The 13,054-nt window shown below is 38.8% G+C and overlaps 1 protein-coding gene across 13 annotated transcripts in view; it reads left to right on the top strand.

The window, feature by feature from the left end:
* The window catches only part of ADAMTSL1 (ADAMTS like 1), a 1,112,438-nt gene that overhangs the window by 730,020 nt on the left and 369,364 nt on the right, over nucleotides 1-13,054 (top strand). For all 13 annotated transcript variants that reach the window (XM_086414961.1, XM_086414960.1, XM_086414965.1 and 10 more), the window contains one exon: nucleotides 12,068-12,304. In XM_086414961.1, the coding sequence (XP_086271087.1) occupies nucleotides 12,068-12,304 (237 nt within the window). The remainder of the gene's footprint in view (nucleotides 1-12,067; nucleotides 12,305-13,054) is intronic.

Below are 13,054 nucleotides of genomic sequence, written 5' to 3'. Positions count from 1 at the left end.
AAATAAACACTGAACACTATTTTCGCTTTTCACCTTTTCTCATAAAAGCAAAAATCCTCTTCAGATTTCTTTCAGTTAGCAAAAACAGAAGCAACAGAGGATGAGATGGTGGATGGCATCACTGACCCCACGAACATGAATATGAGCAAACCCAGGGAGATAGTGAAGGACGGGGAAACCTGGAGTGGGCCCGCAGTTCATGGGGTTGCAAAGAGTCAGAGATGACTTAGCAACTAAACAACAACATGTGTACCGTCTTTTATAAAAGCAAAATGACATAAAGCAAACTTTGGATTAGTAGGGTATACCTTTATTTACCTTTGAATTGCTCTGGATGGAATCTTTTTCCAGTTTTCTTTAAGCAACTGGCATAAACTTCAAGACAACTTCAGTCTTCTGCCTTCGTATTTGCTCTTTGGTCATGCATCAAGCTTTATTACCTTTCAGTTCAGGTCAATTCAGTCGCTCAGTCATGTCCGACTCTTTGCAACCCCAAGGACTGCACCACACCAGGTTTCCCTGTCCATCATCAAGTTTCTCAAACTCATGTCCATCGAGTCATCGATGCCATCCAACCATCTCATCCTCGGTCGTCCCCTCTCCTCCTGCCTTCGATCTTTTCCAGTATCAGGGTCTTTTCCAATGAGTCACTTTTTTTGCATCAGGTGGCCAAAGTGTTGGAGCTTCAGCTTCAGTCCTTCCAGTGAATATTCAGGACTGACTTCCTTTAGGATTGACTGGTTTCCACTTATAAATAGAAACATAATGAACTTGTGTACAACAGGCCCCAGTAGTTGTAACAGCTTAAGTATTTACATGCTAAAATGTTTCCTTTATAGGAGTCTTTCCTCTAACCCTACTCTCCACCACAAATATTTTGGTAAATACACTCTGAAAACAAACAAGAAAACACTTGTAGACTTGTAGGACTTTAAAATGAAATTGTATGCCATGTTCCAAGAATGATTACTGATTATCACTTTAAATATGTTAATTTGGGGAGAGAGGAGAGTATTTATTTTAGACAAAAAATAGTGAAAAGTTAGAAAAGCTGATTTAAGAAAAGATAGTAATAAATTGGAGCTATTTCAGAGAAAGGGACTAAAAATAATAAAAGCCCTCAAGGAATGAATATTTTCAAAACTGAGAGAATTTAAGAGTCTAATATGACAAACAAAAACCAGTCCTACAAATACCTCTAGGAAACTGGATTCCAAAAGTCTGTATTGCTCAAAAGAGGGGAAAAGGAAAAATGCACAATAAAAGCTACCCATGGGGGAAAAAAATCTGAACTTTTAAAATGAAATGTTTGAAATGTTTTTACTTAGTTCAGCTCTCAAATGCCTAGAGACATTAAAAACTAGCCAAGCAGAGCATTTGTTTTCAGATAATAAGCTCTAATCGAGTAACTAGGGTGGGGTTAATGATTTATTATGTCATACATTTTGACTCTCTTATGTCTGGACCAGGATAAACACATTTGGAGTAGTTTAGAACTGTTTAATATACCTGTAACCAGCATTCACTTAAGTGGGCCCAGAGTAGGTCAGACCCAAAGCTTGAATAAGCTCAAGAGTTCCATATTAGTTTATAGAATCACAAATCTGTAAAGATATTATTGGGTCCGAACCTGATCCATAGTATGGTGTTAAAATGGGTAATGATTAGTTTTCATAGGCACTGTTTTCCTATATGTTCTTTTCCAGAAGCACTGATGGTTTGGCAGGAAAATAAAGAAAATCTGTAAATCTTTTATACCAGGAATAAAGAGAACAAACCAAAGGACTCTTAAATGCGTCATGTATACATGAAAACTTAGTATCCCAAGGATGTCTCTTGGTATTTTCAAATAGGAAGAAGAATGAGCCAAGAGTGGCCTTTTCCTACTGTGGCACCACCCTCCAAAATCGACCCCATTTTCTGTTCTTTGCACTCATAGTGATGTGTTTGATATTTAAATATTATGCGCTTGAAATATAATAGAATTGTCTGCATACAGACTGTCTAGACAGGGCAGGGACTATGTCTGTTTAATTTCATTTTTCATAACAGCTAGCAGTCTTGAACAAATAAATACTTTTGATGATGATGTTGATGTGAGTATAATAAGCAGGTGGCCAAAATGGGGGGATAAAGTTTGATATCTTAACATTAGTGCTCTATAGTGCATGCCTGTAACACTGAGTGCTATATAAAATTTATAAATGTCCAGCTATTTATGGAATAAGAAATTATTTCACCACATTTCATGTTTCTTAATATTGCCTTGTTAAATTTGTTTACATGGAGAAGGAAATATCCGTCTGCCTATTCAGAAAATAAGCAAGAATTCCTACTCACTTTTCCTACTGTCTGAAATGAAAAGTATTTTTATAGATCTGTATTTTAAAGAAGAAAAAAACAGATTATTCAACAAGGTTTTGTAAGATTCCCTGACTAGGAAGCTATCAAGATTTAGATTTCCTGCAAGATTTTAAGAAAACAGAATAGGATTTTCTACGATGAAAAACATGTGTTTCATTTAATCAATGTGTTAGTCATTCATTCTAAAAAGTATTTGAGTACTGGTACATAACAGCAAGAAAGTCATATAGTCAAGGGTCTTCATCCTCCTGGAGCTCATACTTTAGTGGAAAGGAAGAGACCAAAATAAAAAATAAGTAAGCATAATAAATAAATTATGCGATGTACTTGAAGGTCATTAAGTGTGATGGGGGAAAAAAGAAAAGTTGAGAGGATAAAAAGTAGTGGGAATTGCAATTTTGCTTAGAAAAGTCAGGGTAGGTCTCACTGAGAAGGTGATATTTGAGCAAAGACTTGATAGAGGTTGAGGTTAATTAGACACTTGGAATCTGAGCAAAGAAAATTCCAGGCAACAGCGAATGTGTTGTGTAATAAGTGTATTCTTGGAGCGTTCAAGGTGTAATGGGAATCCAGTGTGGCTGGAGCCTAGGGAAAAAGGAAGACAATATGAGATGATGGGGCCAGACCCTTACCTCTGTCTGTGATGAGGGTTTTGGCTTTTAATCTGAGTGAAGGCCATTACGGTATCATAGCAGAGATGTGACACAATCTGCTTTCTGCTTTAATAAGATCATTCTGGCTGCTCTGACAGCAGTCTCTTGGAGAGCAACAGTGGTAGACGGAAGATCAGTGAGGAGACTATTTAATAATGCTAGAAAGACATGATGGTGGCTTGGCTGAGATTGTGGTCAGCTTTTGTATACTTCTGTGGATAGAACCAGCCTTTCCTGACAGATTACATGTGGGAGTCAAGGATTATTCCAAGGCAGTGGTTCTCAAAGTGTGGTTACTAAATCAACAAAATATCAGCATCACTGGAGAACCAGTGTACTAACGCATATATATGGAATTTAGAAAGATGGTAACAATAACCCTGTGTACGAGACAGCAAAAGAGACACTGATGTATAGAACAGTCTTATGGACTCTGTTGGAGAGGGAGAGGGTGGGAAGATTTGGGAGAATGGCATTGAAACATGTATAATATCATGTATGAAACGAGTTGCCAGTCCAGGTTCGATGCACGATACTGGATGCTTGGGGCTGGTGCACTGGGACAACCCAGGGGGATGGTATGGGGAGGGAGGAGGGAGGAGGGTTCAGGATGGGGAACACATGTATACCTGTGATGAATTAATTTCGATATTTGGCAAAACTAATACAATATTGTAAATTTTAAAAATAAAATAAAATTTAAAAAAATAAAAATAAAAAATGAAAAAAAAAAACAAAAAACAAAAATAAAAAATGAAAAAAAAAAAACAAACATAAATTCTTTTACCCCCTCCTCCCCTCCAAATCTATTGACTCAGAAATTCTGGAGGGTGGAGCTCTAATAATCTGAGTTTTTAAAATTTACTTATCATCTATTTCAGAGAAGGCATTGGCACCCCACTCCAGTACTCTTGCCTGGAAAATCCCATGGGCGGAGGAGCCTGGTAGGCCGCAGTCCATGGGGTCTCGAAGAGTCGGACACGACTGAGCGACTTCACTTTCACTTTTCACTTTCATGCATTGGAGAAGGAAATGGCAACCCACTCCATCTATGGGGTCGCACAGAGTTGGACACGACCGAAGTGACTTAGCAGTAGCAGTAGCAGCAGTCATCTATTTATTTATTTATTTATTTTTGGCTTTACCACATGGCATGTGAGATCCTAGTTCCCAGACCAGGGATTGCATTTCCCTGAAGTGGGAAGCATAGAGTCCCAACCACTGAGCTACCAGGGAAGTCACTAATCTGGTATTTTGATCAAGCCTTCCAAATGATTCTAATGTACACTCAAATGTAAGACCCACTGCTTTAAGATATGGGGCCTGAAAAGGATGGAGTCGACACTGACTGGTATAGTAAAGGCTGAAGAGGAAATAGGTTTGAGGATGGGGGGCGAGGGGAATCTGGGATTTGGCTTTGGACATGAGTTTGTGATGTCTTAGACATGCAGGTGGTGAGGAAGCAGTTGTATATATGAGTCTGGCATTGGAAACTCATATATACAGGAGAGGGGAGTCTGAGTTGGAAATAGAAACTGAAACATTCATTATGTTTCTGAGCACAAAATATCATATTAGATTGGATAGCATCAGTGGATAATTACTGTTTAGTAGTTTTAGCTTAACTTCAAGTAAAAGAGACAGAAAGCCAAGTAATACATCCAAGTATATTTTTAAGGAAAGGTGTCTGCTTAAGGGTGCTAAGAGATTTGAGAACTTTAGCGGGTATATTTTTCTGAGCTTCCATCTATTTCATGTAGAGGAATCTTTTACAGTAATTTTTTTCCCATTTTACCATCTGTACATTGAATTTTCCTAATGTTTTCAGGGTAAAACTCAGAACTACTAAAGTTTTTCTAAAGTCATCAAGTAGTTGATGAATTTCTATATACATTTTCTTCATAGAGTAGCAATCCCAAATTTCTAGAGGATAGCGTGGTGGTGGTGGTTTAGTCGCTAAGTCATGTCCGACTCTTGCGATCCCATGGACTGTAGCCTGCCAGGCCTCTCTGTCCATGGGATTCTCCAGGCAAGAATACTGGAGTGGGTTGCCATTTCCTTCTCCAGAGGATCTTCCCAATCCAGGAATCGAACCCAGGTCTCCTGCATTGCAGGCAGATTCTTTACCCACTGAGCTATGACAGAAGTCCAGAGGATAGGAGAGATGCCTTATTAAGCAATGATAGTTTTCTTGCACAGTATCTTTTCTGGAGGGTAAGTGATTAGGGCAGGATGGAGGGAAGATCCAATATTCTGAGGAATATTTCAAGGTAGGGGATTGCAGTGAGAAGGATAGATTTCTTCAGTTATTAAGTCCATGTAGTCACCTGCAATATAATTTCCAGGATTTTCTTGATACTTTCAGGTATAAATATTGACTTTATGAATAACAAGCTTCCCTGGTGGCTCAGATGGTAAAGAATCTGCCTGAATGCAAGAGATCCGGGTTCAATCCCTGGGCCTTAAAGATCCCCTGGAGAAGAGAATGGCAACCCACTCCAGTATCCTTGCCTGGAGAAACCCATGGACAGAAGAGCCTGGCCGGCTACACTCCACGGGGTCGCAAAGAGTCGGACACGACTGAGCAACTAACACTTTCTTTCACTTATATATAATACCATGGAATCAGAATATGGCATTTATATCATGCCACTCATGTAATACTTTAAATTAAACAGCAACATTAGCAGAAAAGGCCAACCACTGAATATTTAAGGATAGAGGCAAAACAGAAGGCCATCCCTCAGAAAGGTAAATGTCATCTTTAAAAAGAGAAAAAATAAAAAGTCATGTTTTTCCTGACCCTAAATCTGTAGTCTGTATATTTTTTTCAAAACCATTTTAAAGGCCTTTCTGATGTTGCCACCTTAGCTGCTGCTGTGTAATCATCCACATTTCGCCCAGTGAATCAACTCTGGGAAGCCTTACCCTCTCTTGTCCCACAGTGTAATGTGATCCACCTGTCATCATCAGGGGACATCTGGGATCCATCTTATCTTCCCCACTGGCTAGTTGATTAACCAGAAAATGTTTTGAATTGAATTTATATATGGCAGAACTCCATGGACTTTATGAATTATAATGGAAGCACATTAAAGGTCAGTTTGTATTTTTGTGCTTTTAAAGAAAAAAAAAAAAAACTCTGACGTGGTTAGAATTGAGTGCTTAAAACTTGGAGTGAAAAATACATTAAGTGGCTAAATGCAGTAATTCATGGGATCATCCGACTATGTTAAATAAAATATTTTTCTTACAGGGTGAGGAAGTTCTAGCTCAGTAGCCTGACACAGTTGTCAATATTCAGGCATTATAGTTAGTTGGAAAGGCCAAAAAATGTGTTCTTCTGCGTTCTCCCACTCTATTCTACTGGATGGTGTCTTTAGTTGAAAGCTGGGGATCTTTAGTCCAGAGCATCCTTCCCACACCATGCTTTTTGCCAGGTTCTTGGTGAGGGATATATTTAGTTCAAATAGCTACTAGACTTCAGCAATTTTGTCTTCATCATTACTACCCATGGGATATTTCAAAGATAATGCCCAGGATAGGATGTCAAAGCAGTTAGGGCATCAGTTTCTAAATCTGACTTTTAGGAGGATCGGAAATTATAGTGGTTTCATGGATCAAACTATAATTCAGAACTAAAAATGATGTACATGATGAATCTCTATACAAGTCAGACTTCTTTTGTTGTAATTATTATTATGATACTATGGGACAAGAAACCATGATGACTTTGCTTGAGTTTCCACTCCTGCAGCTGGGTGATTCCAGATGCTTCAGGGGTTCAGTGAATGTCTTGAACTATGCTTGAGATGTTTTGGGTTCAACAAAAGAAGCTTTTGCCAAATCTTTCTTCCCTTAATTTTTAAACATGTGTATTTCAAGGGAAATTTGATTCATATGTTTCTGATTCATTTACACTTAAATCATCAAAATGTTATTTTGTAAGAGCTATTTGATGTCCAAGAAGCTTTCTGAACCTGTTTTATAAATCCTCTTAAGTCCTTTTTCTTAAAACAGGAAGTTGCATTTTGCCAAGTACAAATAAACTCAAACGTTAAAAAGGTTCAAGTTCAGTTTCCAATTCTGAACTCCAGGTTTTAAGTGCATTCGCAATTTAGCAAAATATATTTTCCCACCCCACAGAAGTAGGGGCAGGAGGAAAGACCGTAGTGATGAAAGTGAGTAGAGGTGTTCACAAATATTATTATTCTCAGAGATATTTCTCTAGTTGTGAAAGTTTATAAAACCTGTAGCAGGTGTTCTTGGAGCTAGTAGATATAGGTGAATTGAGAACACGAACATCTGTCCGCTTGTTGATTTTCTGTGATATGTTTAAATATGTCTACTTTTTGTCACAGAAAAGAAAACCTAGAAGTCTTAATAGTTTAACTTCACTTTTTAAAATTTTACCTTTGACTGACTTTCACGCTTATTTATTTTAGTAAAGATGGGAACACTCAAGACATTTTGTTGAGCAAGAGGGATTCATAAGACTCTATAGTTTTATGTATGTACTAAGGTGATGTAACTGCAATTTTAAAATGTAATTGACATTCTTTTCTCAAAATTGGATAAATGCAGAAAATTATCTCAGTTTCATATTAAGAGGTCTCTTAACTATATATTACCCTTATAACTTAATGCAGAGGTGATAGAATCTGAATCTGAAATCCCCTTATGGCTGATTCACATTCATTTATTAAAAGAAAGTAAGAGCAGTTATAATGGGGTTGGGGACCACTCTAAACAGCTTGCTTGATGTTCCACTTTATCAGTATTTCTTCTATTCAGTCCAGTTGAGTCACTCAGTCGTGTCCGACTCTGCAACCCCATGGACCACAACACACCAGGCCTCCCTGTCCATCATCAACTCCAAGAGTTTACTCAAATTCATATCCATTGAGTCAGTGATGCCATCCAACCATCTAATCCTCTGTCATCCCCTTCTCCTCCTGCCCTCAATCTTTCCCAGCATGAGGGTCTTTTCAAAAGTCAGCTCTTTGCATCAGGTGGCTAAAGTATTGGCGTTTTAGCTTTAACATAGTCCTTCCAGTGAACACTCAGGACTGATCTCCTTTAGGATGGACTGGTTGGATCTCTTTGCAGTCCAAGGGACTCTCAAGAGTCTTCTCCTACACCACAATTCAAAGGCATCAATTCTTAGGTGCTCAGCTTTCTTTATAGTCCAAGTCTCACATTCATAGATGACTACTGGAAAAACCATAGCACTGACTAGACAGACCTTTGTTGGCAAAATAATGTCTCTGCTTCTTAATATGTTGTCTAGGTTGGTCATAACTTTGCTTCCAAGGAGTATGCATCTTTTAATTTCATGGCTGCAGTCACCATCTGCAGTGATTTTGGAGCCCCCAAAAAATAGTCTGCCACTGTTTCCACTATTTCCCCATCTATTTACCATGAAGTGATGGGACCAGATGCCATGATCTTAGTTTTCTGAATGTTGAGCTTTAAGCCAACTTTTCACTCTCCTATTTCACTTTCATCAAGAGGCTTTTGAGTTCCTCTTCACTTTCTGCCATAAGGATGGTGTCATCTGCATATCTGAGGTTATTGATATTTCTCCTGGCAATCTTGATTCCAGCTTGTGCTTCATCCAGCCCAGTGTTTCTCATGATGTACTCTGCATATCAGTTAAATAAGCAGGGTGATGATATACAGCCTTGACATACTCCTTTCCCAATTTGGCACCAGTCTGTTGTCCTGTGTCCAGTTTTAACTGTTGCTTCCTGACCCACATACAGGTTTCTCAAGAGGCAGGTCAGGTGGTCTGGTATTCCCATCTCTTTCAGAATTTTCCACAGTTTATTGTGATCCACATAGTCAAAGGCTTTGGCATAGTCAATAAAGCAGAAATAGATGTTTTTCTGGAACTCTCTTCTTTTTTCTATGATCCAGCGGATATTGGCAGTTTGATCTCTGGTTCCTCTGCCTTTTCTAAATCCAGCTTGAACATCTGGAAGTTCATGGTTCACGTATTGCTAAAGCCTGGCTTGGAGAATTTTGAGTGTTACTTTGCTAGCGTGTGAGATGAGTGCAATTGTGCAGTAGTTTGAGCATTCTTTGGCATTCCCTTTCTTTGGGATTGGAATGAAAACTGACCTTTTCCAGTCCTGTGGCCACTGCTGAGTTTTCCAAATTTGCTGCCATATCGAGTGCAGCACTTTCACAGCATCATCTTCCGGGATTTGAAATAGCTCAACTGGAATTCCATCACTTCCACTAGCTTTGTTCGTAGTGTTGCTTCCTAAGTCCCACTTGACTTCACATTCTAGGATGTCTGGCTCTAGGTGAGTAATCACACCATCATGATTATCTAGGTCATGAAGATCTTTTTTGTCCAGTTCTTCTGTGTATTCTTGCCACCTCTTCTTAATATCTTCTGCTTCTGTTAGGTCCATACCATTTCTGTCCTTTATCAAGCCCATCTTTGCATGAAATGTTCCCTTGGTATCTCTAATTTTTTTGAAGAGATCTCTAGTCTTTCCCATTTTATTGTTTTGCTCTATTTCTTTGCACTGATCACCAAGGAAGGCTTTCTTATATCTCTCCTTGCTATTCTTTGGAACTCTGCATTTTCAAATGGGCATATCTTTCCTTCTCTCCTTTGCTTTTTGCTTCTCTTCTTTTCACAGCTATTTGGAAGGCCTCCCCAGACAGCCATTTTGCTTTTTTGCATTTCTTTTTCTTGGGGATGGTCTTGATCCCTGTCTCCTGTACAGTGTCACAAACCTCCGTCCATAGTTCATCAGTCACTCTATCAGATCTAGGCCCTTAAATCTATTTCTCACTTCCACTGTATAATTGTAAGGGATTTGATTTAGGTCATACCTGGATGGCCTAGTGGTTTTCCCCACTTTCTTCAATTTAAGTTTGAATTTGGCAAAAGTTGTTCATGATCTGAGCCACAGTCTGCTCCTGGTCTTGTTTTTGCTGACTGTATAGAGCTTCTCCAACTTTGGCTGCAAAGACTATAATCAATCTCATTTCAGTGTTGACCATCTGGTGATGTCCATGTGTAGAGTTTTCTCTTGTGTTGTTGGAAGAGGGTGTTTGTTATTTCCAGTGCGTTCTCTTGGCAAAACTCTTAGCCTTTGCCCTGCTTCATTCTGTACTCCAAGGTCAAATTTGCCAATTACTCCAGGTGTTTCTTGACTTCCTATTATTGCATTCCAGTCCCGTATAATGAAAAGAACATCTTTTTTAGGTGTTAGTCCGTCCACAGACCACATTTCTTCTATACTGCTGAGTAATTAAGTGATTCTTAGAGTGACAGGTATTATGCAACTGAAAATGCTTTACTTAAAAATTATCAGTTACACTCTCAGTTCAACCATGGAAGCCACCCATGCAGCAGCCACCTGGGAAATATGTTAATTTTATAAAGCTGATTTTATTAAACTTGCTAAACAAGGGGGAAGAGCACCTTGACAGTCTGTAATTTCTCAAGTGGGTAGTTTAGGGAAGAAGATGTGCAGAGTTTGGGGGTCATAGTTAGTCACAGGGTTGTTTCAGGATGGAAGCTAATTAATGAAGTCTAGTTGGAGAATGGTAGGATTTGTAAACTGGGCAAGTTGCGATATTGTCTTTGGAACATGAGTTCATGAATAATAAATATTAAATTAGTTTATGCTCTTATCTTGGAATACATGGGTCTGAAAGGAGCTGGTATTAAAACATGTAAGTTTAGAGAACTTGTGCTACATCATACAATCTATTGTTTTGTGACTTATAGCGTAGGATTGCAGATTGTGGATTTTGTTTTATTTCTCGCAACTGATTACCTATCACAACAAAGTGCGACACACACATATTGACTTGTTTAATGACCATTAACTTTTTTTCATACAATATTCATAATCACTTAAGCCTTATTGAGTACCTATGTATCTGTAAAATACAATAAAAATTATCCTTTTTCTTTAATTCTATATCTTATTCACTCTCAAAATGTATATGATACTAACAATGAAATGCCTTTCAGAATTTATATTGTATTTTGAGCTAATTTAATATCATCTGAAATAAGTCTTTAGTTGTTTACACCCAGTTTGGCCTAGAAAGAAGTTATGCCTTCTGAAATATTAGAGCCTTATATGCTGCTTAGTAGCAATGAGCACTAGTGGTAAAGAACCCACTTGCCAACACAGGAGATGTAAGAGACGTGGGTTCGATCCCTGAATTGGGAACATCCCCTGGAGGAGGGCATGGCAACCCACTCCAGTGTTCTTGCCTGAGAATCCCATGGACGGAGGAGCCCAGTGGGCTGGCTATAGCTCATACGGTAGGAAAGATTTAGACACAACTGAAGCAACTTTGAAGAAGGCAGTGGCACCCCACTCCAGTACTCTTGTCTGGAAAATCCCATGGATGGAGGATCCTGGTAGGCTATAGTCCATGGGGTCGCACAGAGTCGGAGACGACTGAAGCGACTTAGCAGCAGCAGCAGAAGTAACTTAGCATGCTTGCAGTAACACTGAAATTTGAGAAAAGAGATAGTGTTCATTTTGTAAAATAACATAATGCAATTCTCCCAATGCTTATTTACATGTAAATAGATTTTCAGAGGAAAAAACCTTGTTAAAGAGAACTCTTAAAAAGGATAACGAAGTAATCAGGTGTTGGCTCTGGTAAAGTATCTATCTGCAATGCAGAAGACACAGCTTTGATCCCTGGGTCAGGAAGATCCCCAGGAGTAGGAAATGACAGCCCACTTCAGTATTCTTGCCTGGAAAATCCCCTGGACAATGGAGCCTGGTGGGCTAGTATCCATCAGATCTATTTCAAGCTGGTTTCTTTCCCATTTTACTTCTATCTGAAAATATACTTCAAGCTGATGACTTTCTCAAATTTCTACATTTTGAGAGCCAAATAATCATATGACCTTTCAGATGGTATGAGAGGATCCATCTGTAGTGATAGAACATTTACTTTGTTTCCTATGACTTGGAGCATTCTGCTGCTCTAGGTTTCTGTTTGAGGCTTTTCTTTTAACCTATGCTTCTCCCACCCTTCTTTTTCTTCTCCAGGACTGTCCGCCAGAAGCAGGTGATTTCCGAGCACAGCAGTGCTCAGCTCATAATGATGTCAAATACCATGGCCAGTTTTATGAATGGCTTCCTGTGTCTAATGACCCTGACAACCCATGTTCCCTCAAGTGTCAGGCCAAAGGAACAGCCCTGGTTGTTGAACTTGCACCTAAAGTCTTAGATGGGACTCGTTGCTACACAGAATCTTTGGACATGTGCATCAGTGGTTTGTGCCAAGTAAGTGCCAGCTTCTTTGCATTCTATTTTTCTGGAGGGATTTATGTCAACAGCTTTTGTGTAGTCCTGCTATCTGAATAGTGTTACTTTTTCTAGAGTTGATAAATGATGACCCATTGGAAAATTGAGGTTCAACATCAGTTAAAACTTTAAGAGCTTTATTTTATGTTAAGGAAAAGTGAGCTAGAGTTTTTCTTTCCTGATGTCTCACTTGAATATAGAAGAATAAAATTTCTTCAATATTTTATATCACTTTTGTACTAGATTTTGAAGTTACCTCTACTTTGGTTGTTCCTGAAATAATGGTGTGTTTGTGTGCACACACACGCATGTGCGTGTATGTGTATCTGTATTTGGAGGCATCAACTTTCATTTACTTGTAGCTTCAGAGTTTCTTAGGTAAGATTTCTTCTAAAATCTCCAAGTATACTGCAGGAGAATTTGTTGTTTCTTTATCAGGACTACAATTTTATTGAAAATTTAGACAACTGTAGGAAAAGGCATGCCAGTGCCAACTTTCAGGTCGAAATTTCAGCCAGAAAAATCTTTTAAATGGAAATAGCAAAAAGGTTTGATTTTTGGTGTAAATTTATCAATGTCTACTTTAGTGGAGGAGGTGGGGGAGGTGCTTATCCAGAGGCTCAGCAGTAAAAAATGCAGGAGACACAGAATCAGTCTCTGGGTTGGGAAGATCCCCTGGAGAAGGAAATGGCAACGCACTCCAGTATTCTTGCCTGGAGAATCCCATGG

Source organism: Bos grunniens, chromosome 8, assembly GCF_055505025.1.
Source record: "Bos grunniens cultivar Pamir isolate PY7600 chromosome 8, Bosgru_T2T1.0, whole genome shotgun sequence".
NCBI classification, from domain to species: domain Eukaryota; kingdom Metazoa; phylum Chordata; class Mammalia; order Artiodactyla; family Bovidae; genus Bos; species Bos grunniens.
This window is presented reverse-complemented; position numbering and strand designations above follow the sequence as displayed.